This window comes from Rhinatrema bivittatum, chromosome 9 (genome assembly GCF_901001135.1).
Source record: "Rhinatrema bivittatum chromosome 9, aRhiBiv1.1, whole genome shotgun sequence".
NCBI lineage: Eukaryota > Metazoa > Chordata > Amphibia > Gymnophiona > Rhinatrematidae > Rhinatrema > Rhinatrema bivittatum.
Genome location: NC_042623.1, coordinates 249,572,442 through 249,600,306, shown reverse-complemented (window position 1 = coordinate 249,600,306; position 27,865 = coordinate 249,572,442). Strand labels below are relative to the sequence as shown.

General features: G+C 41.2%; 1 protein-coding gene across 2 annotated transcripts in view; it reads right to left on the bottom strand.

Annotated features, from left to right (window-relative positions):
- The window catches only part of SPATA16 (spermatogenesis associated 16), a 317,457-nt gene that overhangs the window by 95,969 nt on the left and 193,623 nt on the right, over positions 1-27,865 (bottom strand). For both annotated transcript variants that reach the window (XM_029617036.1, XM_029617037.1), the window contains exon 6: positions 5,669-5,816. In XM_029617036.1, the coding sequence (XP_029472896.1) occupies positions 5,669-5,816 (148 nt within the window). The remainder of the gene's footprint in view (positions 1-5,668; positions 5,817-27,865) is intronic.

Below are 27,865 nucleotides of genomic sequence, written 5' to 3'. Positions count from 1 at the left end.
ACAAAATACATTGACACTATTAATTAACAGTTTCTAAGAAGGATGCAGATTAAGGGATGCATGTTTTCCCAAGCTCTTGTACCAAGACACAATTTATTATTTTGAAAATATAATAAATGTCATTACCAGAGTGAAAGGTGATTCTTAAACCCATCCTTTTCTCTCTTTTGGGCCAGTGGTTCTGGCTTGCTTACCTGTAACCTTAGCCCTTGCTCCTTGGGTTCCCAACACCATGCTACTCAAATTGTTGGTTGATCGAGGCCAGTCAGAACAGGCCTTTGGTATATTTCTCCAAGTCTTCTCTTTTCCCTTTCATACTCGCAGTCTTCCCCTTCTTTAGGGAAGATATTAATTCATCTCCGACCTCCCTCCTTTCTTGCTACTTTCAGCTTCTTTATGTGTCAGAATCTTGGTGTATCTAGGGGCATGGAGCTTGATTCCTCTCTTTCCCAAAGTTCTACACAGAGCTCTCCCTATGTTTTCTCTTTCCTGCCTTTTCATACCAGTCTGTTCTCAGCTCTGGGTTTTGCCTTTCTATTTGTGTTGCTTGTATACTCCACTACCACCAATATTAGCTGCAAAATCTACGGTTGATTATCACTAGACCTTGCAAGGAGGAGTGGTTTAAACAAAATTGCTTTTTTAAAAATACAATTGAATGTGGGGGCGGAGTTAAGATGGCTGACAGTGAGGAACGCTGAGAAGAGCTCCTCTGCCGCGTTATTTTTCCTTTTTTTTTCTATATTGACCAACTGCTCCAGATGTTGCATACAAAGCGTAAGGCCAAGTTGCGGGGGGTCAGCACAAACTCCCCGACATTGGGAGGCTTACAGACACAAATAGAGGGCTTTTTCTCCCCCATCCCCACAAGAGCTCTGGAAGTGATCGCTAGTGGGAATGACGCTGAGCAAACACTGTCCCCTCAGATCGAGGAAATATCATTGACCCCTAGAGCGCCTAAAATGCCTTCTCCTCCTGGAAATGAATCCTCCAACCTTCTGTTCATGAAGGAGGGGAACCGAGCTGATGTGATGGCGGGGCCTATGGAGGGCATAAATGCCGAAGAGCCAGGATCCATCTTGGGATCTATAGGAGGAGTAAGTCCCGATGAAAAAGTCGTGGAAGGGGCCATTCCTATTCCTGTAAGTAGAGCTTCGACACTGCTAGCCCAGCTTGAGGGCAGAATATGGAGTGGAGATGGTGCAGATTGGATGGCAGCACTCTCCAATTTGGGTTTAGTTAAACCCCAAGCAATAACACTTGAAGTACTCTGCCAAGCTATTAAATCCTTAGAGTCTTCAATTTCCAACCTCACAAAAGTTTTTTTGGATACAAATGCTAAGGTTAAGGCTAATTTGAACTCTATCTCTCAGCTTGGGTCCAAGTTAGAAGTTTTGGAATCATGATTTACCGTAGTAGAGCAAGCTCAATCTACTATGGTTCAATCTGACTTAATTACAACTAAGAGGTTGGAAAATATTGAAAATACCTTGAGGAGCTGTAAGAGTAGTAAATTTTCCGGTTATAAAGTCTTTGCCTATTATTGATCTGTTTAAAAACTATCTTTATCAGGTTTTGAAAATGCCTGAATCTACTATGCCGGTGATTACTAAAATATATTTCCTCTCTAAATCTGACGGATTAGCATCGACTGAACCTCCTGAAGAGGCCTCATCAAATTTAACTCAAATTCTGGAACAGTCGCATGAGATGGCAGTTTCTAGACAAGGAACTTTACTGGTTTCATGTGCTTTTCTTGCTGATCAGAATACTATTCTATTCTTTTTCCACAACTGAGAATCTATGTTCTACGAACAGAAACTTTTTTCCAGATGTGACAAGGCAAACACAGTTTCGGAGGAAAAAATTTCTATCAATGCGTGAAGAGGTTATCTCAAAAGGTGCTTATTTTTTATTACAATATCTGTGTAAGTGTAATATTAAATTGGGGAATGTTAAATATCTTTTTTTTGACCCTTCACAATTACGGGTTTTTCTAGATACGCACACCTAATATGCTCTGAATGTTTAGGCAATATATGAATATTGGGGTGTTTTTTTTTATTTTCCTCACCTATTTATTTTTACATATTTCAATGTATATTGCTCTTTATAATGTCCCCCCCTGCCTTTTTCCTTATTTGGCATAGATGATAATCTTTATATATTTTTCCTGGATATTATCTTTTGTGAGATGTTTATCTGAAAGAAAATTGTAGATGCCTATTTCCTGATATCATCATTAAGATGTAACTATGGATATCTTATTGTAAATGCAATTAAAAAAAAAAGTACAATTGAATGATGCTTATTTTAAAGCAGCTATTTCCTTGGTAGTTGACTCCATTAGGCTAATTGCTCCTAACTCTCATTAGGTGCCATGCCAGTGACTTGGCACATCTAGCTTTAGTTGTGATGATTATCTGATTGTAGCAACAGTATGGGACTAGGGTTGCCAACTGTCCTGGGGTTTTTTCTGGACTGTACAGCTTTTTGGGGCACTGTACTGAAAAAAAGGTGCTAAAATGTCCTGATTCTAGCCCTTCAGCTTTAGGTTAATATCCCTTTCAATTATACAATATAGTTGTGCTTTGTTTGTTACTCTATATTCAATATGTGTTGGATACATTTATTTTGTGTCACTTGCAAAGATTTCAATCCACAATTTAATCAGATGCCTAAAAAATATTACAAAACAGTAGTTTGTTCTCTGTACTGGTAAAAACTAATTTATTTCAGAGTAAAGAAGTTCAAGAGCTTGTGGTGAAGATATGAGGCTCCAAAGGGGTAGACAGGACTAACATCAGAACATATTTTTTCACAGAAAGGGTTAGGACTGGATTTAGGCATAGGCAACATAGGCATATGCCTAAGGGTTCCCAGAAATCCTACTTCTCTTTGATATCTGAAGGTGTTTGTGAAATCACAGAATAAGAAAATAATAATAAAATCATTATTAAAATTTCTGGACTTCTGAAGGTTGAGAATTTGTACAGAGGTTCCATATTAGGTGCTACCACCCAAGAAAGAGACCTAGACGTCATAGTGGATAACACCTTGAAATCGTCATAGTGGATATCACATTGAAATCGTCGGTTCAGTGTGCTGCGGCAGTCAAGAAAGCAAACAGAATGTTGGGAATTATTAGAAAGGGAATGTGAATAAAACGGAAAATGTCATAATGCCTCTGTATCGCTCCATGGTGAGACCACACCTTGAATACTGTGTACAATTCTGGACGCCGCATCTCAAAAAAGATATAATTGCGATGGAAAAGGTACAGAGAAGGGCGACCAAAATGATAAGGGGAATGGAACAGCTCCCCTATGAGGAAAGACTAAATAGGTTAGGACTTTTCAGCTTTGGGAAGAGACGGCTGAGGGGGGGATATGATAGAGGTGTTTAAAATCATGAGAGGTCTAGAACGGGTAGATGTGAATCGGTTATTTACTCTTTCGGATAATAGAAAGACTAGGGGGCACTCCATGAAGTTAGCATGTGGCACATTTAAAACTAATCGGAGAAAGTTCTTTTTCACTCAACGCACAATTAAACTCTGGAATTTGTTGCCAGAGGATGTGGTTAGTGCAGTTAGTATAGCTGTGTTTAAAAAAAGATTGGATAAGTTATTGGAGGAGAAGTCCATTACCTGCTATTAATTGAGTTGACTTAGAAAATAGCCACTGCTATTACTAGCAACGGTAACATGGAATAGACTTAGGGGCGTATTTTAAAAGCCCTGCTCGCGTAAATCCGCCCGGATTTACGTGAGCAGGGCCTTGTGCGCCGGCGCACCTATTTTGCATAGGCCGCCGGCGCGCGCAGAGCCCCAGGACGTGTGTAAGTCCTGGGGTTTTTTTAAGGGGGCGTGTCGGGGGGCGGGACCGGATGACGCGGCGTTTCGGGGGCGGGATGCGGCGTTTCGGGGGCGGGACCGGGGGCATGGCGCCGGCTTGGGGGCGTGGTCCAGGCCTCCAGACCAGCCCCTGGGTCGGAAGACGGTGCGCCAGCAGTCCGCTGGCGCATGTAGATTTACGTCTGCTTCTCGCAGGCGTAAATCTAGGGACAAAGGTAAGGGGGGGGGGGTTTAGATAGGGCCGGGGGGGTGGGTTAGGTAGGGGAAGGTGAGGGGAGGGTGAAAGAAAGTTCCCTCCGAGGCCGCTCCGATTTCGGAGCGGCCTCGGAGGGAACGGAGGCAGGCTGCACGGCTCGGCGCGCGCAGGCTGCCCAAAATCGGCAGCCTTGCGCGCACCGATCCAGGATTTTAGAGGATACGCGCGGCTATGCGCGTATCCTCTAAAATCCAGTGCCTGCTGCGCAAACAAAAGTACGCGATCGCGCTTTTTAAAAAATCTACCCCTTAGTTTTTAGATACTTGCCAGGTTCTTATGGCCTGGATTGGCCACTGTTGGAAACAGGATGCTGGGCTTGATGGACCCTTGGTCTGACCCAGTATGGCATGTTCTTATGTTCTTATGAGGCTGGTAACTTCTAGCATTAATAGCCTGGTGCCTGAGAGTAGGAGCACCTAATAATATCCTGGACTGCAAACTGGAAAGTTTAAGATTTCCAAGGACTAGAACTGCTACTATGCTGGAATCCTTATGGAGAGGAGAGCTGCATTAAACAGATGGTCCTAAAGCAGGTGTTTGCCTATGGGTTTTAAACTGGTGGCATGTACCCTGTATCCCCCAGTAAGACCAGCACCGTAAAAAAAAGCACATAGCAAAGAGCAGCCTGAGCCCAGTCAGAGAAGGGCTATGAGTGCTAATCTGGGGGCTTAACCTGAAGAAGCCCTATGAATTGGCTCCTCTAAGCTGGAAAGGGGCACTGTAGCCATTAGAGGAAGCATGGTTGGTCAGGTGGCCTACCCCGGGAGGAGCAAACAGAGGTGTCAGGCGTCCTGAATGGAGGTAAGGTGAGACACTCAAACTGTTTATGAGAATCCTGATCTTTTATTTGTACTGGTAAAGGGCAGCCTACACCCAAGATATAGTCAGTACAACCATGCAGCCAGTGAATCAAGACATACCCTGAAGCCACCACCTTGTGTTACTTCACATGGCAAAATATTTCTGTCATTGTCTTTGTTGTTAAACACTTTAGCTGTTAACGGATTTAAAGATTTTAACTGCAAGAATATCCTTTGCCACTCCTAGAGGTCTCTATTTCTTAAATAAGGATTCTTCATTGACCTGATGAAGGAAATACAGGGAGTTAGTCCAATAAAAAGGTCTCACCTACAGCTTGTTTCTTACTCTTATTTCTACATATTCTTATAAGAGTAACATGGCAAGCACAATACTTTGCTCATGTAGGGAAGGTTTTTTAAGAGAATGGGGACCATAATCCTATAGTCTGTCACTGTGGACTTTGCGTAGCCATCCTGGGGTTTGCATTCTGTGCCAGTCTTTTTTTTTTTTCTTTTCACTGCGTGAGACTTAAAATCATTTTTTTTGTCAAAGTCAAATTTTAGGAATTAGTGAAACACATGGACTTGACTTTGCCAGGATATAGTGGAAAAATATTTAATGGCATAAGTGGGCCACATTTTCAGCACGTGGACCAATATAATATTTCCCTGTAATTTTTTATTCCAGTCTATTTCAGTATACCACACTTTAATATATAGTCAGATTTCTTACAATAAAGCCATTTTTTGTTTTACCTGAGTATATGTACTCTGCATAGGCAGGGTGCTTTTTTGTAAATATCTCCTTCACCTTTTCTGTTTTCTCAGCCCTTAACTTTTTTGCAAATGGCGTATACATCACTGAAAACGATTCGGCTCTTGTGATAGCTTCTTCAATCATAGCCTAAGAGAAAAGAGGTGCCATAAGTGACAAAAGCACAGCAGTACTTCCTTCAACCTAATGCAAAGATATCAAATCTGCTCCATAAAAGGCTGCCGCACCCTCCCACTCAGAACGGCAATGGTTAGGGTTTTTCCATTTCATCGGGAACAAAATCTTTCAAGAAACTATCTCCCCAAAAGGGAAATGAACTAGATATGTGTTTTTATTCACAAGCAGCTGGCAATTTGCAGAAAGCAGTAAAACATGTCAGGAGGAGGGGAAGCATGAGCAGACAGGCAGAAGAAGGGAGAAGCAACAACATTGTTGGGCCGGTACGTCTATACGGTGGCCATTCTGAATTTGGCCTAGTGTGCTGCTCGTTTCTTTTGATTTACTGTTATAACATTCACGCCATTAACACAAGTGTTTCCCGTGTTTCTGATCCTGTGTCGCTGCCCACTAAGTGATGCTTCACACTGTACTGATTTCCCCTCGACCTCCGTCACTGCCCTCCAGCAGGATCATTTTCTAACTGTGTGCGGTTGGGTAAAGTCTGTGCGAACCTTTTTACGTGTAGATTTTACCCCGAGTTTTTTTAAGTGAACCTTACGTGCATGAGTTGCCTTTGAAGATCTGCGGTTAATTGGCCTGGAGGCCTGGACCTGACTTATTCTGTTTTGAAAACGGTCTGAAACAAAATGGGAAATTGAATCTCATTTCCTATCTCGTTTCTCCCCAATGCTGTTTCCTGATTCCAAATACAGACTTGGATAGAAACTATTGACAATTATTTTGCTGTATGATAGTTTGAATCCCAAGTTAACTTATTACTGACTCTAGAGGAGGTAGGATCCATTTGCACGTGCGGGTCCCCTTTTTCACTGGAAGAAAAGGGAAAGAATGCCCCTGGGAATGCTCAAAGTTATATTTATTTATTTATTTTTATATACCGAAATTCCTGTATGAGATACATATCAATCCAGTTTACATAGAACGGATAATCGGCCGGGGTTTACAAACTGCCCATGGCTTTACGAGAAATAGTTTTTTAAACAATTTAAGGGGGATGTTTACTGAAGGTTCTCTCTCATTTTGAGTCTAAAATGCTTAGTAAATATGGTCCTAACTTTGCCATAATATTTTGCCTTCTGCTATGGGCTTCCAGATCAAGTGAAAACTTCCCAAATTGAGGCTTCATCCCCATGTCCCCAGGGATGTGCAGCCATTTTTATAATATTTACTACCTCTTCTCCTTTTGCAAGCCAACTATCGCAGTGACATTCCACAGTGGGTGAGCCAGAGCATGGAGCTAAGCACCCAGAATCTTATCTGTAGATGTTACTGATGTGCGGGGGTGAATCCCTGTTCCTGGGGGCTGTGATTCTGCCTTTGCAGTACTCCATCCCCTATAGTTCTGATAAGGTAAAGAAAGCCAGGTAGTAAACTGGCTTGCAGCAAACGTCAATAGATTAATGCTTCCTGGAGTTTGACATGTGGAGCAGAGAATGCATCTAAAATAGATACGGCACAATTAGAAAAGTTACTGAGAAAGGTGACCAAAATAATATAGATGACAGAGGTGGATGGCACCTTGTAGACGAACACATTTAATGAGACATGAGCTTTCGAGGACCAGCGTCCACTTCATCAGATGCATCTGTCCTTGAGAGCTCATGCCTCAATAAATTGGTTCGTCTACAAGGTGCCACCTGCCATTTTTGCTACAATAGTAACACAGCAATGTATTTTCACTAAAATAATAAAGGGGATGGAGTGATTCCCCTTCAGAGAAAGGCTAAAGAGGTTAGGACTTCAGCTTGGAGATGGATTAGTGGAGATATGATAGAAATCTATAAAATGAGTGAAGTGGAACGGGTATACACAAATTGGTTGTTTTCTCTTTTAAAAATTACAAAGACTAGGGGACATGCAATGAAGTTACCAGGTAATACATTTAAGACAAATAAGAGAAACCTTTTTACTCAATGCATAAGTAAACTCTATAATTTTTTTGCCAGAGGATGTGGTAAAAACTGTTAGTGAAGCTGGGTTTAAAAAAGGGTTGGACGGGGAGCCTAAGGAGGAGGTGAGAGGCCCAAGTTTACCTGCACTTGGCGTGGTTCCCCCGGAATATCTTGTTTGAATCCCCTAATCAGCCCGAGAGACCCGGCTGACCGCAGGACGGTGCAAGTGGGCGGAGCCGAGTGACGTGAGTGGCGGAAGGGTGGCCCTTGCCCTATAAAATCAAAAGGCAGGCGGCGCCCCGCCGTCGCGGCGCGCTGCCTAAGCCGCACGCTCCGTAAGGGGCGCGCCGACTTGGTCCGGCTTAGGCCGGCGAAGGCTGAGAGGCTGCCCAGATCGCTAGCTTGGACTTTGCTCAACCCTCCGAAAGGATTACAAAGAAAATACAGAATCGGGCGAAGTTACAGCGTTTGTTCCGGTCAAGATTTGGAGTGACAGTTTTCCTATGCCGCATACAAAGCGCAAGGGTAAAATCAGGCAGGATGCCTCAACCCCTGCCAGATCAAGCCCTAAGCAAACAACGCTGACCACTTTTTACCTGGTATCGGAGATAGCGGCCCCTGAGGTTCCTGCTACAGAAGGGGTAGGTGAGCAAACTTCTCTTCTGGAGGGAGATGTGACTCTCAGTCCCGGGGCCCCAATTACACCACCACCACCTGTGATCACTTCCACTGCCACAGCAACTGGCTCGTCAATGGAACGTATATCGTTCCTTCAGTCGAGCCCGATTGAGGAGAGCTGTGACTTTAAAGAAGTGTATGAAAGGGGAAGAAGAGATGAACTTCCCCTTGTCCAGGGAGAGTTAGCAGTTAAGGGGAAAATTTCTGGCCCTAACCGAAGTAATGAAACACCTGGTGCGAGTGCCACTCCCCCTATGGAGTCTGCCTCAAACCAGAAACAGGAAAGCCCTCAAGTTTTATTATTTACACCAATGCCTGATAAGAAATCTGTCACATTAGAAATGTTATGGCAAGCCATGTCTGCACTTCAAAATAATATAATGAAACTTAATGTAAATATTAAAGACATGCAAGAAGTCCTGTTGAATATAAACCCTATTGTTACAAACTACGGGGCAACTTTGAAAAAAGTTGAGGACGAGATAACCACTATTAAAGAAGTTCAATCTACTATTATCCAAGGTGAAAGTATAGTTCAAAAAAAAAGTGGAAAATTTGGAGAATTCCATTAGATATTTGAATTTGAGGATGGTAAACTTCCCAAAATGTAAAATGATATCTTTACAAGAACAATTAAAAAATTATTTTATTGAAATTTTACAAATACCCTTGGATAAGTTACCGGTGGTTGTAAATGTTTATTTTATAGATAAAGATCAGGGTATAAGTCCCCCCCCAGTAGTACAAGAAACATCTCTTAATGTAACCGAATTAATTGAGACCTCATTTAGTTCACAGGTGGAGAGAAGAGGCACTCTTTTAGTGAAATTTGCTCTATCAATAGATAGAGACAAAGTGTTAAAAAAGTTTATGTTAAATAGAGCCACTCTCTACCTGGGACAAAAAATATGGGTCTACCCCGATGTTTCTAAGGAAACACAGCAGAGACGGAAAAAGTTCATAATGTTAGCCAATTTGGCAAGGACATTTGGTATAAATATAATAATTAGATTTCCGTGCAAATGTGTTATGCATAGAGAAGGGAAAAGATTTGTTTATTACGATCCAGCACATTTAGAAAGTTTCTTGGATGAGTGCAAGAAACAGAAGGAGAGTAATAGCACTTAATCCTTGTTTATCTTGAACACCAGGTAAATTGGATAGTAGTAGAAGTACACTCCGTGTTCTGTATATTATTTAAAAATTATGATAATAATTTAATTGCTCAACTTAAGCTCCCCATTTGTTTAGTAACAGGAGTTTAGGTGAAAATATGTTATGCGTGAATATGTTTTCGAAATTAGATTGAAGTTACCCTGCTCCTAAGGATGTTCAAATGTAATTTTGAATATATGTATTAATTGCATGAAAATAGTTGTTGTGCAAAATATAAATAAAGAATTAAAAAAAAAAAAAAAAAGGGTTGGACAAGTTCCTGGAAGAAAAGTCCATAAACCCATTATTAAGGTGGACTTGGGGAAATCCACTGCTTATCTCTGAGATAAACAGCATGGAATCTATGAACCTTTTGGGATCCTGCCAGGTACTTGTGACCTGGATTGGTCACTGTTGGAAACAGGATTCTGGGCTTGATGGACCTTTGGCTGACCCAGTATGGCATGTTCTTATTTTCTAAGGCAATTTCCCCCTGAAAACAGTGAAAATATAGCCCGGGTCCCAAAATGAACTGAGATGCCCTAACCTAAGTGGCAGATTCTGATTAATGAATTTTAAACAGACCTACCTTAGGAAACTGAAGCAAATGTAAACAACTAATAATCATATTAAATATATACCATATATATATATATATATATATCTTTATTTTTTTTTTTTAATAGGGAAGGGATGGAGGTGCAGCGGGAGGGGGGCACTGGCACAAGAATCATACTTTTAAAATTCCAGCCTGGGTTATTTTTAATAGTTGCTCTCATTTAAGTATGCCAGAATAAGTTAACTGATAGCACAAAAATCAATACCTGACTTGAACGTAGAAGAGTTGAAGTTGAAATGTTTCTAAATCAGACAAAACTTCAAATCACCAGATTGCCCTGAGAACATGGCATGATTAACTTCCTATGGAAAACTAGTAGATAAGTCCTAGACTTTATGCTTTTATTTTTTTTAAATATATAGGGGCAGATTTTCAAAGACCTACGCGCACCGGGCCTATTTTCAAAAGGCCTGGCGGCTCGTAAAGCCCCAGGACGCATGTAAGTCCTGGGGCTTGAAAAAAGGGGTGGGGCGTGGGCAGTCCGAGGCGGGGTGTGGGCGGGGTCAGCGGCTCCTGGCACCGCGGCCGTTTGCCTCTGTGTCAGAGATCGTGCGCCGGCAACTGGCTGGTGCGCGCAACTTGCCTCTGTCTGGAGGAGGCACAAAAAGTAAAATAAAGATAGGGGGGTTAGAATAGGGCTGGGGGGGGGGAAGGTTAGAGGAAGGGGTGGGAAGGTCAGGCTAGGGGGAAGGGAACGGAGGAAGCCAGCGTGGCTCGGCGCATGCAAGGTGCACAATTGTGCACCCCCTTGTGCGCGCTGACCCCGGATTTTATAAAACCGGGCGTATATGCGCGCGCGCCAGGTAGCGAGTGCACATATAGGCTGCGTGCGCTCCTTTTAATATCTACCCCATAAGCTTTAGTTCACTTTGACAGGACACTATGATGTAAATTAGCTGTTGGAAGATGTTTGACATTTAAGAACAGTGTTTTTGCATTTTGGAAAGTTACTGGTGCTGTGGGAATTTTTTTTTTTTAAAGAAACAGAATGAATTATCCAATAATGGAGGTTTTGATTGACAGGTTTTAAATGCCAAAGTAAAAATGAATTTTGATTTATTAAAACCTGACTTCTCATTTCAAGTCTCAGGTTCATTATGTTTTTGTAGACTCTTTTTCTGTGTTTGCTCTTTCTGGGACTGACTTGCCTGAAGCAGTAACCATATTTTTAGTCCTGCAGTTTCATTTTTGTAGAAGTTTATCAGTTTTGATGAAGAGGATAAGACTTACTTTAAACTAGCAGAACCAGCTCTGCTTAGTTTTGACTGGACTGTAACTTAATGTAAACTTAACTGCCCCAACTACAGGCTGTTGGTAATAAATACAATGTCTATCTATCTATTGCAATGGGAAGTACATCCCTTTCCTGGTGCCCCTTCGGGGAAAGGACCTGAGAAAGTTAAAAGCAGGTCAAGAAACCATTGGGGATGGGGAAACTGGCAGCTCCCTGCAGTATGAATGGAACTGCAGGGCAGGAAGTGAAGGGGAGCAGAGCTCAGGTGCTGACCTGATTAAGGAGGAGGAGGAGGAGCCCCAAGGGGAAGAAAACCATTGGAACCAGAAAGGAGGAGACAGAGTGGCTGAATAGAGGTACCCAGCAGTAGGGATGTGCAATCTTTTTCCCCGAATTAGGCAATTTCAATGAAATTGCCTAATTCGGAATGGTTCGGGAGAACTGAAAAACGATTGAATTTTTTCCGAAATTTTCTAAAAAAAATTCATTTTTGGGTTAGTGGGCGCTAACTCTTCCATGTTAGCGTGCACTAATGGGAGTTAGCGCACACTAACTCCAGTTAGTGCACACTAATCCGAAAATTGGGGCCCCCGAAAAAACAACCCTGAACCGCGGGAAAAACGAAATTTCCGCTGGGGTCCCCGAAACGAAGCCCGACACGATATACCAACCCGAAGCACATCTCTTCCAGCAGTAGTCTGGATCTGGTGCCCATTGGGGATAAAGATTGCCTAGGGGAGGTGCAGGTTAAGACTACCACAAGCCACAGGAACTCGTGGCAAGCTGACGGTTTATGTACCCTGCAAGAGGGTAGGGGCAGTCCTCTCCCAGCTACATAGCAGTGCTGGGGAGAGGGACGGGAACTTCAGGGTGCCCAAGGCTGAGTTTAAACCCTGAAGTCAGTTGACTAGAGATGTTGGCGTATATGATGCTGGGAGAGTTGGGTCTTTTTTGGGTTTTGGCAAAACTGTAATATGGGCATCGTTAAAATCTTTTGAGAATTTCCCTGTTTGAAGGGCATCTTGATACAAGGCTTGTAGAGGAACTGAAACATACTCTTTTAATAGTTTATAGTAATCAAAGGGGATGCCATCTGGGCCGGGTGCTCTGCCTGCTTTGCTTTTAGAAATAACAGTATTTCATGAGTTTGAATAGGACTGTTTAGAAAATCTGATTGTGGCTTGGAGATACAAGGAAGGGACATGTTATGAAAAAAACCCTCCTCTTCCTCTTTGTTGCCGGGCCGGTCATCACTGTAAAGCTTAGTATAGAAATCTTTAAAAGAATTGCAAATATCCACTGGTAAAGTCGCCCAATTACCCTGAGGAGTTTTCAGTTTCTCTATGAAAGATTTCCCTTTGGTGATCCAGACTGCGTTTGCGAGCAGCTTGCCTGTTTTATTTTCATATCTAAAGAACTTGTTGTCTTGAGTTCTTAGGGCATATTGGGCTCTTTGATGCAGGTAAGTATTTAGAGAGGTGAGAATGGAAAGATATGTTGCTCTGGACTCTTCTGTTAAAGATTGGATCGTTTTGAGTTTAGCGGCCTGCATTTGAGATTCTAAATCGAGAATAGTTTTATTTAACTTGGCATGCCTAGTTTTGACAAGTGCAATAATTTCTCCTCTGAGCACAGCTTTGCTGGTGTGCCAAAAGAGAGAGGGATTGTGGGCGTGCTCTTTATTATGAAAAGAATAGGTTTCCCATTTCTCAATTAAGAATTTCTGCAGGGTTTTGTCATCACAAAGAAAGGCAGGGAATCTCCATAATCTTAATGATTTAGTCACGTTTGAGAGATAAAGATCAATCCAAATAAGAGAGTGGCCTGATATGGCCGTGGGACCTATGTCAGCTCTGGTGATGAGGGGGAAAAAGCGACAAGATGCAAACCTCAACCCAGGTCATTATGATAAATTAGTAACGTTCTTTTATTTCATTAAAAATCAAAAACCCTCTTGTGCCTCCTTTGCGAAGCACCTGTTGAGATACCCTCCCCCTCATTGCTTGCTGGTCTTGGTGGCCCAAATTATCTCTTACATTACCTGATATACAAACATATTTCTCCCAAATCCCAAAAACTTCTGAAAACACAGTATTATGTGAACTGCAATACAGATTTATTTGGCAATTACACATTTCACAAGCGTCGGCCTTTAAGTTTAAATGTTGCCCTTCTTCAATTTGTGAAAAGTGTAAAGAGACTACAAACGATTGTTTCCACAGTTTTTGGGCTTGCTCAATGGTCTACAGTTTTTGGGACTCCATCCGCCAGAAGTCCTCCAATATAGCCCAGGTTCCTCTCACACTGGATTTACATTTCTGTTTATTTGGGCGCACCACATCTCTTCCCCATCTCTTATCTAAAAGCACTAAACTGTTTTTAGATAGAGCCAGCCTTGCTGCCAAACAAACTATATTAACTTGCTGGATTGGTCCAAACCCCCCATCTCATTCAATTTGGGAAAGGAAAATGGTCAAAATGTATACTATGGAAGCCATCTCGGCATCATTGTATTCTGCTAAGAAGAAGGAATTGACCCACTCTCTCTGGCTGCCCTTTCTCCTACACCTTCCTACTGAGATCTCAGCAAGACTTCCCCAGGTCTAATCACCCCAATCCATCTTATCCGTCTCATTAGTGTTGGGAGCCTGGGACAAGGATATCCAGTCTGGCTATGCATCGAGCTGTAGGCCCCACTGTTTCCTATATGAATTTTAAGAGTCTGTACTGGAGTAGCTCCCACAGTGACTTACATTATTATAGGAACAGAGGTGTCCGTCTTCTGGCGTGACTCAAAAACTATTACTGTCTCTTTGTTGTCAGTTAACTACTGTTTATCCCCTTGCTTTGGTCAACAACAAAAAAGAACTTTAAACATATTTTAACTTGAGTTCAGACAGAGTAACATAAGAACATGCCATACTGGGTCAGACCAAGGGTCCATCAAGCCCAGCATCCTGTTTCCAACAGTGGAAAATCCAGGCCATAAGAACCTGGCAAGTACCCAAAAACTAAGTCTATTCCATGTTACCATTGCTAGTAATAGCTGTGGCTATTTTCCAAGTCAACTCAATTAATAGCAGCTAATGGACTTCTCCAAGAACTTATCCAATCCTTTTTTAAACACAGCTATACTAACTGCACTAACCACATCCTCTGGCAACAAATTCCAGAGTTTAATTGTGTGTTGAGTAAAAAAGAACTTTCTCCGATTAGTTTTAAATGTGCCACACGCTAACTTCATGGAGTGCCCCCTAGTCTTTCTATTATCTGAAAGAGTAAATAACCGATTCACATCTACCTGTTCTAGACCTCTCATGATTTTAAACACCTCTATCATATCCCCCCTCAGCTGTCTCTTCTCCAAGCTGAAAAGTCCTAACCTCTTTAGTCTTTCCTCATAGGGGAGCTGTTCTATTCCCCTTATCATTTTGGTAGCCCTTCTCTGTACCTTCTCCATAGCAATTATATCTTTTTTGAGATTCGGCGACCAGAATTGTACACAGTATTCAAGGTGCGGTCTCACCATGGAGTGATACAGAGGCATTATGACATTTTTTGTTTTATTCACCATTCCCTTTCTAATAATTCCCAACATTCTGTTTGCTTTTTTGACTGCCGCAGCACACTGCACCGACGATTTCAATGTGTTATCCACTATGACGCCTAGATCTCTTTCATGGGTTGTTGCACCTAAATAGCATGGGTTATTTTTCCCTATATGTATCACCTTGCACTTATCCACATTAAATTTCATCTGCCATTTTGATGCCCAATTTTCCAGTCTCACAAGGTCTTCCTGCAATTTATCACAATCTGCTTGTGATTTAACTAATCTGAACAATTTTGTATCTGCAAATTTGATTACCTCACTTGCCATATTTCTTTCCAGATCATTTATAAATATATTGAAAAGTAAGGGTCCCAATACAGATCCCTGAGGCACTCCACTGTCCACTCCCTTCCACTGAGAAAATTGTCCATTTAATCCTACTCTCTGTTTTCTGTCTTTTAGCCAGTTTGTAATCCACGAAAGGACATCGCCACCTATCCCCTCTCATGAGGGGTTGTCAAATAGGGTGGGGGGGGGGGGGGGGGGGGGGGGGAGTGAAGGGGATAGGAACTTGCCTACATAATGAGCCACGGATGTCGCGAAGCTCGGATTCTGTGTTGTAATACATAGGGTTTGTTTAAACACTACACTGTTATATGTTTTGTTATATTCTTCAGCTGATGTATGTGTGAAAATATCTTAATAAAAATGATAAAAAAAACCAAACAAACACACCCTGAAGTCAGACAGCAGGATTGGACTGCCTTTGGAGAAGCAGTGGTGCTGGGGAAGCTGAGCTTTGATTGAATGAACTGTGTTTGAGAGCCATATCCTTTCAAGTGCTGGGCTGGGGAAAACAGCAGCTGGAGGAACTGAGGAGGAAGCCCCATTGTTAGCCGGGTATTACCTGCAATCTCCAGGTCTATTGAACTCTGCTGGGTTTGATTGCTGGTGGCTTTATACTCCTTCCAGGGGTCCTGCAGAGGGGATCTGGCGAGGGAAGCTTGTGGAGGGGAGTGAAGCGGACAGAGTGCTGGGGACTGCCTAACTGGAGGAGGCCCTGTGACGGGAACCTTACCCTATAACTAAATTCTTTAGTACAAGTGGGAATGAGTGAATAATATCCACATGCATGCAGGCAAAAGAAACCCCTTTCCTCCTCATTGACACTTCTGTTAACTATGTGGGCATGGTTATGGTCCCAACAATTTTGTGGCTACAAAGGGGATCCTGAAACTGCTAAGCTCAATAGAAAAGCTCAAGGTCATATAAGCGTTGGATGAATTTTTTGACTGGCACGAGGATATGGAGCTGGTTTTAACTCTAGCGAGTCGATTCAATAAAGTCTGATCTGGTAACTCATGCAAAATGACTCGCCACTATTTATTTTATTTATTTATTTTGTTTAGTGAACATCCATTCACTAGCTGCTAGTGAATGGATGTTCACCATCACATTTGTATCTAATGGCGGTGCGCACAGAACCTTAGTCAAGAATCTCATCAGGACTGAATGGGTATAGAAACTGAATATATTTCTCAAAATTAGTTACACTCCTCCCAGAGATGAATGGATTTACCACTGCAGAAGTTAAGTCTGTCATTGCCATTGCCATATCTCTTTCATGGAAAAATGGAGCACTTCAAATTTCCAAAATGTTCACAAATGCCAAATTCGCCAGAAGTGAAATAATCCTTTTGTATGGGTTGTCCTCAATCTTAGACCATTTTAAGAACTCAAAATGTTTGTGTTGAACATTTCTCAAATTTGAAAGCAATATTTTCAACAAAAATATTGTAATGATTTCACATTGGAGGGCTGACTGCTTAAAGATTATGGGTGAATTTTCAAAACCTTTACACATGTAAAATAGTATAAGTAGTTTGTTCTCACATGCATGCTATGTTAAAAACATCAAAAGTGCGTACTTTTACGTGAGGGGGAAAAAGGAGCAATGATGGCATTTTGATGTGGGGCCAAGAGCTACGCACACAAGTTGCTATTTTATAAAACTTATGTGCATATATTTATCAACTTATTCATGTAATTTTACACCTGTTAATTTTCTTGCACTAATGATATCAGACTGGTTGGGTGAACTGGGAGGAGTTCAGAGTGAAGCACTAGGAGGGTCTCGTTGACCTGGAGAAGGATTGGGTGGACTGGTGGAGATTTCGGCAAATTGGGGATTTCAGTTATGCCTGCATGTTTTAAATATACTGACGTCCTTGCGTATGTTATTAAAATAGGAAGAAAAAGCATGCGCTTTCAATACATTGCAGATATTCGCACAAAATCATACATACTAGCATATACTGGGAAGTAAACGTGTATTTTATAATCTGCACATACCTCATGCTCGCAGATTATAAAATACTGTAGTAGACCTCTACGCCACTATATACATATGTATGGGTTAGGGCAGAGTTGTTTAAAAGTTATCCTAAAAGTGTGCAATTTTCAATCAGCCCAGGTAGTAGCAAAGTATGAAAAGTAGATAGCGAAATGTATGAACACCTCGTACCTATGAACACTATGTATCTATGAACACTATGCACCATTGCACTTACTATTTCCACAAGAGACCAAGTGTGTTTCTAAAGCATTCTCTTCTAATAGAATACAAACCCTTACTGTTCTCAACTACTTAAAACAATTCAGATCAGTAAAATGAAGGCTGACCACAGCATATAAAATCTAAAAGAAACTGCTAAAACAGTGAGCGCTTGATTTTAAAAATCATTTACATGCCTAAAACTGGGTTTGCACCTGTGTAAGTGGTCTTTTGAAAATTGCTACAATACATGGCTTTGAATTGATTTACCCACGTAAGTGTACTTGTGTAAATGGCTTTTGAAAATTGCTACAATAGTCTGCCAGAAAATAGCCCTCTGCTTCCTGATCCAGCCCCTCCCTTTCCAGGCAACATGCAGGGAACAAAATGGGAAGAGGGTGAGCCTGGAACACAGAAAGCACGTGGGAATCATTTTGGTAAGATTAGGAGGAGCCGAATGAGGATCATTAGGGGTGAGAAGAGAGACGGGGATGAGAGTGGATCAGATGGAGGGAAGGGGAAGTATTTGTGTGAGAGAGAGAGAGGAGAGATTGCTGATGTGTGTGTGCCAGATTGAGAGGACAGAAAACAGTTGTAAGAGAGAACAGGACCAGAGCACAGTTAGGATACCTCCCTCCTCTCCTCCCCCCTCCTCCACCCACTGCAATTCAATTCTCTCTCTCTCTTGGTCTCAGATTCTATCCCCCAGATCCTGGATCCTCCCTTCTTTCCTCTTCCTTCGCTGCAGATTGTGGAACCCATCCCCCAAAATGTCCTACTCCCTTTCCCCTTTCTCAATCCCTGACACCCCCTCCCTCTCCCTCTTTTCCTCCCATCCCAGATTCCTGATTTTCCCCCCTTTCCTTGATCTTCCCCAACCCGAGTGCTTTCTACCTCCCCTCCCCCATCCCCTTTCCTTCTTATTCTCCTCCCTCCTATCCCCAGTCCTTTCACCTTCTCCTCACCCCATTCCCAGACCTCCTCCTTTCCTCTCCCCATCCCTGGTCCTAAACCCTCCCCTTCTCTTCTGCTCATCCCTGAAATCTCCTTCTTGTACTGATACTTAAGATCCCTTTTCCTCATCCAATACAAAAAATATATATATATATATACAGACACAAACAAGTTTGGAAAATGACTTAATTTTTATAATATGAAAGATGGCAATGTTTGCCAAGGTGCTTCAGATTTTTCCACTTTTTACAACCATCTTTTCCTTGAGCTGCTGCAGCAAACTGTGGGATTGTGCCTTACATCTCTTGACCTTACCGGTGGGAGGGGGTGCAACGTTAGCAACAGTGCCTAGGGGGTGTCAAACTCCTAAATCTGTCTCTGCCATTATGCTGTTCCCTTGGGTTTCTAGGGATGAGACCTGATTTTAGTACAGTGGAAAGGGCACCTTTGCCTAATCTTAATGGGAACCTCTTCCTTTCTCTGTTTTTTGGTTTCCCTTTTGCTAAGGTTTTTCTGCCTGCGTGTCCTATGGCCCGGGGTCTCAGTGTGGTTCAAGGAGATCATGGAGGAATGGATCTGGGTTCATTCCCGGAGAGAAGAAAGAGAAGATCATTTGGGGCACCCAACTGGTGTTAACCACCTCTCCATCATCGTGATGTTGAAGAGAGGAGCACAGGAGGTGTCCTCCAGGTACCAACAGGGAAGTAAAGAGAATGAATGAATGAACAACTGGACAAAGGTATGAAATATGGGATTTCGACTTCCAATTTAGGTGTTCTACCTGCTAAATTCTGAGAAGCTTCAAAACTACCCATAACTCTGTAACTGAACAGTTTTATCAGCTTTCCGTCATTAATCAGTAAAAGTTAAGTTGAAAACCAAATCAGCTTCCAGCATGATTATTACTGTTTACAGCAATGTGCTTATTACTGTTTTGTTTTTTTTAACAAAGACTTTAATAAGGGATTGAGTGTTGAACAACAATCAGGGCCTGGGAAGTAATCTTCTCCCTCCTCCCCCAGCAGGGAATCCTGGACATCTGATTTGACTTAACATCAGGTGAACACTAACAGCCTAAACTTGTGTTTGAAGTGTGGCCTTTGGGGGTCCTATGCGGGGACACTAGGTACATCCAGCTAAGACAGGTCAATAAGCAAATCATTCACCCAAAAGCTTGAGCAGAAACCAGGCCTTTCCTTTCTTTTTTTTTCTTTTTGGAAAGTCAGGTAGTTTAAGCCCTGCAGTAACTCGAGGGATTTCATTCCAAATTACAGGCAGCTAATACGAGAAAACCTTCTGCCTAGCAGGAATCGAGTTAAAATCTGCCAAGCCTGGGACTACCAAAAGTGATTACTGTGAAAATCACAGATCCCTAATAGGGATGTAAAATGTCAAATGATCTTGAAAATATTTTGAAGTGTTCTGATACAGAGATCAAAATATAAGTTTTAAATTCGATTCTGTATTCAACTGGTAACCAATAAAGTATCTGTAGCAAAGAGGTATCCTGATCATTCCCCTTTCTTGCCAAGCCCCATTTTATTTTCTGTAATAGTTGTTAACATCTAAAGACTTGTTTTGGCAATCCCTGATACAAAATTATTATAATAAACAATCCTTGTAGTAACCATGGAATGGAAATCTGAAGCAAGATAAGTTTTAGGTAGCAAAAGACAAAGTCATGCGAAAGCTCCACAAACCACAGAAAAAAATGTGTTGCTTCATGGATACTCTGAATCCAGGAAAACCACTCTTAACCACCCCACCTTCTGCTTAATCATAGCAATTCAGACTTCTCAGGGTTTAATTTAAACATATGGGTTTCCAACAATCAGCAGTACCTTCCAAACTATAGTTTATTTATGTAAAAGTGGTATATAAACCCTTTTAAAACTTGATAGGTTGTTCAAAACAGTTTACATGTAAAAATGTACATAGTTAAAATTGAAACATAAAAGCATAACAATAAAATCTTAATAAAAGAGAGAGCTTAAAATTGGCAACCGCACCAATTTAATCCTGACCAACCAATACACATAACTGATTAGCACCGGCAAAAACGTAACATCTAACCCTGAATGCTTCAATAATGGGATTTACTGGACCGAGGAAAAACAATAAAAAGAAGAGGTAAGTGTAGAGAGATCCCTGCAGAAGTCCACAATCCAGCCTAACGGGGGCAGGCTGTGTACCCTTTCATAGCCCAGACTGCATCCTATCAGGCACAAAGGAACAAAGCCAGATCCAGGCTGCACCAGTGACATCCATGTGTACTTTTCCTGATGGGCAAGTCTTCAATGGCTGTAGAGTGGGATACTCTTAAGGCCAGTCTTGGTATTCCAACAACACAATTATGACACATTGTAGTATCTACAGCAGGAATTTCTATGGACTTAAAAATACAGAATACACTGGGATGTAAACTGAAAATCATAAATGGTCACAAAGTCTCTCTCCTGGAGTTTGCTCCCTTGGCAGCTTGTCTTTGCCTCCTAGCAGACAAGCAAGAGGCAGGTCCTCATGGTGTCCAAAACTACTCTTTCCCCATAACAAAGCATTTACTGGTTTGATGTGCATGCATCATATGGCAGATGGTCCTTTAGAGCCTAAGTAGCTCCTAGCATACTATGCATAGTTTCCTGAAGGCTATAAAAGGTGGGAACCAAGAGCTTATCCGCTGTGGGGAAGGTGTGATGCCAGAAAAAGTACATTCTGACCTAGAGACGTTCCTTGAGCCATGAGTCTGTGTCAACCATCCTCTCCTTCTCCTGGCCTGATGCTTAGGCCCTGCATAATATATGAACTCATAGCTGTCTGCCATCTAAAATGAATGCTGTATAGCAATTAGATAGTAATATATTCCTCTACTTGCAGGAGAGGGACGTGATGTCTCTGCTGAGCACTCGTGCTGCTGCCATGCTGTTGTGCAACAGGAGGGGAAAAGGCCTGAGGTGTCATCTCTGAAATAGGCAAAAAGGAAGAGATGGCCAGAATGAAGATTTAGGCTGAGGAGAACCAGCAGAAGAGGGACTAGGAGGAGGAGCTGATGCCTGAAGAGAAGCCCCTTGATGAGCTTTGAAGAACCACATTCTCCCCAGATGTACAGAAAAAGGGCATCATCCGCCCCGCCACTGAAGAATCCGTGCACTATCCTGTAGCCACCACATAGGTGTCCTTCATCTCCTGCTAAAAAAAGAAAAAGAAAAAAAAAGCTCAGAGCTGCTAGCGAGAGTTCAAGGAGAACTGCACAGAACTGGGGATATTTTGTAGCTCATCCTGGAGCAGATGGTATCAGGGCAAGGTCACAGATCTCCTCCTTCTCCTCCTGTTCCTTATCTTACCACTTCTCCACCTGTGCTCTCAAGAGCACTAACCCATGATGCATTATTCTCCTAATTATCCAAGCCCTCCTTAGTTAGCTTTTGATGAGCTTGTTTTCCTCTCAGATGCTAGTGTGATCTCAAACCCAGCCCCTGTGCTGGAGCTGTAGAAAGCATTGGCCACAATTTCATATTCATACTACTCTATAGATCACAAAAATAATAACAGAATCTAATAAGAAATCCCAGGAGCCAGGAATAATAAAGGAAAACTAAAGTTAAACACACAACATCTAGATTAAGTCTAGCAATGCCTTACATCCTATAAAACTGGCGTAACCAGAAGTGATTTTTTTTGGGTGGACACAAGTTTAACATGGCTGGGCTGTAGGCATACAGGCCTGAAACCTTCTAGTTGTATTCCTATTGATAAATAATGCCAGAGTTTGCAACAGCTATTATGCATCAATTATTTCAAGCTCTTACCAGTATTAAAAAGTCCTTACTAATTTGTATTAATTTATTTTATATTTATTGTAGTTTATAAATGCACAAGTATTTCATGTAAAAAGCAAAGAAAACAAATAGATCCAACTAATCATGTAATAAAAGAAAAATCAATGTATTCTTTCATGAATACTCTTTGTAGAAAGTCAGAAATCTTCATAACTACAATAAAATAGCATTAATCATCAGAACAGGTGCAGAGTAAAGCTAAGACAATTCACATTACAACCAACATGAAAAAAAAATTCAAATTCTAGCATCACCTCAGCAAAAAATATCCCTCCTGCTAAACATTTTGTGAAGTAACACAAACTCTTACAAAAAAAGAGACATCTAGAACCTTGCCATACCATACAGTAAGAGCACTGACTCTCAGGACTCAAATAACAGCAACCTTATGAAAAGCAGCAATGCAAATACTACACTGAGCCCTAGAATATTAATACATCACCTACTGGAATAACAGAACAAGCTGGACTCCTACTGAGAAACTACACACTAGCAGAAATACTACACTTCAGTCACATACACACAGGCAAAATAGAGCCTTACCCTTACCTAACAGAGAAATAAGAGACTACAAATTAGAAACAGAAACATTTTATTTATTTATTTAACAGTTTTATATACCGACCTTCATAGTAAATAACCATATCGGATCGGTTTACATTTAACAAGGGGAATAACTGGAGTAACAATTCAAGTGAACGAGGATAACAATAGGTAGGAATAAGTCAAAGTTACAATCAACAGGGGAGGAGAACTTGGAAGCTTGCAACAAGCTGGAAGGAAGAGTAAACAAAACCAAAATAGAAAGCCTGAGAAACTGGACTCTGAACAGTGGAATATTGAAGAAAGAGAAAAATACAAAAATATAAGAAATGCACATTCCCAAAGATGGCATATTCAAATTGTTAAAATCCCAAACTAATTTTTTTAACCTTTGTTGTCTGATCTTTATATTTTGCTAATCATTTGGCTATAGTCTCTTTTTTCCACTTTTCATTTGTCAGTCAATTCCTGATTCCTTTTTAGGGTCTCTCTTCTTGTTCTGTTTAAATTTTTTTTTCAGTTTTTCAAATAAACCAAACCAAAAATAAAATTAAATGAACCAAACCCAGATACGCCTACTCCAAAATGAAAAAAATGAACATAACAAGATTTTGGATCTTCATACCCCTAAAGTGCACTGTTTTCTGTGCCTCAGCATAAAAAACTTTGTGACTGTCACAACCTTAGGAAATCTGTAATTAATAATTAACAGTATCTAAGAAATCAAGACTGCTACTGTAGCTTACAATGAATTTTTTAATTATTCGGAACTAGAACATAAGAACATGCCATACTGGGTCAGACCAAGGGTCCATGAAGCCCAGCATCCTGTTTCCAACAGTGGCCAATCCAGGCCATAAGAACCTGGCAAGTACCCAAAAACTAAGTCTATTCCATGTTACCGTTGCTAGTAATAGCAGTGGCTATTTTCTAAGTCAACTCAATTAATAGCAGGGAATGGACTTTTCCTCCAAGAACTTATCCAATCCTTTTTTAAACACAGCTATACTAACTGCACTAACCACATCCTCTGGCAACAAATTCCAGAGTTGAATTGTGCGTTGAGTAAAAAAGAACTTTCTCCGATTAGTTTTAAATGTGCCCCATGCTAACTTCATGGAGTGCCCCCTAGTCTTTCTACTATCCGAAAGAGTAAATAACCGATTCACATCTACCCGTTCTAGACCTCTCATGATTTGAAACACCTCTATCATATCCCCCCTCAGCCATCTCTTCTCCAAGCTGAACAGCCCTAACCTCTTTAGTCTTTCCTCATAGGGGAGCTGTTCCATCCCCTTTATCATTTTGGTCGCCCTTCTCTGTATCTTCTCCATCGCAATTATATCTTTTTTGAGATGCGGTAACCAGAATTGTACACAGTATTCAAGGTGCTGTCTCACCATGGAGTGATACAGAGGCATTATGATATTTTCCGTTTTATTCACCATTCCCTTTCTAATAATTCCCAACATTCTGTTTGCTTTTTTGACTGCCGTAGCACACTGAACCGACAATTTCAATGTGTTATCCACTATGACGCCCCGCAGAACCCAGGTTCTGTGGGGGTAAAGCTGTGGGGGGTCATAAAATACATGTGAATTACCATCGTGCTTAACTAAGCACTTACATGGAAACTTCAGGAAAAATGCCCCTCCAAGCTGCAATACCTGCGGTCTCATGAGGAGAAAAGCCTTTCTCCTCTTTTGTGTCTCCGTGCCACGTCCGGAAACACCCTTACATTACACCCTAAGAATATCATATTCCTACACCCAAGCAACGCTTCAATAACCACTCTCTATCAATCTCTAAAGATAGACTAACTATCAAAGTTGCTGGTATGTATAATATTTCTTTTGTGAACATGGTGTACCTTTCTTTGTATTACTTATCAAGAGAATTTATCTTGTTTGTTTTTTTGTAAAATTGCATAAAGAAAACAAACAAAAAAAAATAACCCCTTTGTGAAGCATCAAGAAACAAGCCTCTTCTGCTTGATGAAACCTGTGCCAGATTTCTACAATAGTGGACTAAACTATGCTTATGTTTGCGTGCATTAAAATTGCTGTTAACACACATTGTATCATTAATGCAAGTTATAGGTGGTTTTAACGCATGCTACTTCGTTATCGCAAGCAGCACAAAATCTCTACAAAATAGCTAATGAGCTGTGCCATCATGCAAATCAGCTCATTACCTAAGAATGCATAGTAAATATGTGTTAAAATGTCTGAATGTTAATGCAGTCTCACCCATTATGATGAGAATCTTAGCTACACCTATGGGAGACATAGCTAAGATTTATTGCGCTGTCAGTGTGAATGCGCTCACTTTAATGCAAAAACTTTACCTACAAACTGATTTGTTTGTCATTTATGTGAGAAATTAACACACGGTAATTAATATACATTAATGGCCCACATTATCGCACTTTAGTACATTGGCATTATGGTAAGAGAAAAAAAAATGCACTCTGAGATTACACTACCTTCATAATTAGGACTGCACCACAGAGTTTACTATAATTCAGCATCTCCAAAACTTAATCTTCTACCTATGAATAGATTGAGTAGGTCTCATTATCTTGGCCTCTAATTTTAGCTTTTAAACATTCTCCTGCCTGCTTCTTGAGCTCAGCCACTGCACATTAGAGCAGACACTGAAGTATTTATTGATGATTTAATTACTTTTAACAGCATCAGTCACGGAAAAGCTGTTGCTTTCTTGATGGCTTTTTGCTTTTACAATGCTGAGGTGTTGCACTGATTTTCAGAAGAGAAATGGAAAAAGAATGAGAGCGTTTTTGGTAATTCTGCAGATCAAACCCCACGCCGAGTTGTGCAGTCTTGTAACTGAAGGCGGTGTATGGCACATCTGTCGTTACGTTCTGCCAGCCGAATGATATAAAGGTTATAAATATTGTTTTGTTTTTTTTTTTTGCTGTTGTAATTTTCAATGTTATTTTTACTTTCTGTAAAGGTACAGAACATCTGAACTTTTCTAATCTGTTTAAGCTGTGCATAAATCATATTATTCAGAGCCTTTGTCTGATCTACAGTGTAATACCTCCCCATTGATAAAGGTCATGTTTCACTTTATCTTATTTGAATATAACTGGACTCTGTGTATGTGTGTGCACGTACAGTATGCCAGATATTGCAAATTTGTGTCCTTTATAAAAATAAAATGTAGCATTGGAAGGCATTTAAAGAACGGCAGTCGGAAAGATTTATATTACACCTGTGTGAGCTAGATTTCCACAGAAGAGACAGTAAGAGGGGCAGATTGAGGGTTTGAGGTTTGGGGATGTGCAAAAGGTGCTGCCAGCGATTCCCTCGGTGACGCATCTCTCCAGACCCTGGTCAAGTGGAGTCACTCCTGATTGGGAAGGTGACAAAGGTGGAAAATGACCACTGCCGATTTTGCTTAACATTAAGTTGCTCTTTAGCTTTCTTCTATGGCAAATCTTCTTTGTTTGAGGGCTGTAAATGTTTTGCAATGTATATTTGTCTCTTTTTAATAAACAGATGTTGGGGGGTGGGGGGGTGGGGGAAGGAATGGTAACAATGGTATTCGGAATACAAAGGCTAGGGATGACCAGGCCAGTGTATCCTACATGGTAAGATAGTAGATGATGGCAGAAGATCAATCGGCCCATCCAGTCTGCCCGGTTATCTCTGCCCACACTGTCAAGAATATATCCCAGCGACCAGCCCTACAGTGTGTCCACTCGTAAGACATCACTCCCTACCCAGGACAATTTATCCTTTTCTTCCTTCATCCTGTAAACCAAGGCTTTGCAAAGCTAAATAATGACCGATACTAGCATGAATGTTGCCAGAGTATCTGTCCTAGGTCCCTGGTTTTTGTTTTTTTTTGGGGGAGGGTGGTTACAGCCATGGATCCCTTGTGCTAATCCCATGTCATCTGAAAGTCTTCTACTATTTTAGCCTCTGTCAACTACTCTGTGAGGGCATTTCACACATCCGCCACCCTTTCTGGGAAACAAATATTTCCTGATGCTGCTCCTGAGTCTCACCTTTGGAGCTGGATATGAAAACAAAAACACCTAGTTTGTGTTTTCCTCAAAACACAATAATTTTATTGTTTAGAACTTCTGATTGAAACTGCTATATTATAAAAACATGTTGATGACATTCTTTCCATTTAGGGGGTGATTTTGCTGAGGGATTGTTATTTTGGCACGTTTGGCAGATACTCAAATATCAAATACATAACAACAACAAAAAAAAACAAACCCCAGAATGGTTCACTGCCCTTAGCTTACAGTCCATGGGATGACTGGAGCTCATCTACTTAAGCCATCCTGGAATACACAGGGATAAAAGCTTTTCTGCCAGGTGTTAAATGGGTGATGCTACTGATAAGCAAGCTATATGCTCCTTGTCCAGCCCAAATTCATTGTTTAGTTATATGTCCAGTATCCTTATTCCATTATATCAATGCTATGAGTAGGGGTCAAGCTTCCTTGTATATACTGTATCCATTTACATGATGTCACTATAATGCTCTCTATATATCTATTTTATGTATGCTGATGTTATACTTTTGTGACTTGATAGACCTGTTCATTCTCATTCATTCTTTGCTGTAGTTTACCTTCCCTCTGTCCATTGTTAAGTACTTCTTATGTATTGTGCCCAGTTATACCCTAATGTAACATAATTAACATGGTAAATGGTTCATCTAGTCTGCCCAGCAAGGTGTATAGGGTTGTAGCTGCCACGCCATGTAGTTTTCTCCCATGCTTCTGGTTAGGATTGTAACCACCACTCTGTGAGTTACCCCCATGCAGAAATGTTACTCCCAAAATTACTGCAGGTTACCCAATGTCTTCATTTCCATCCTATTGCCATTTGGGATCCTCTGTGTTTATCCCATACCCTTTTGAATTCCATTACCATTCTCGTCTTCACTCTCTCTTTCGGAAGGGCATTCCAGGCATCCACTACCCTTTTCATG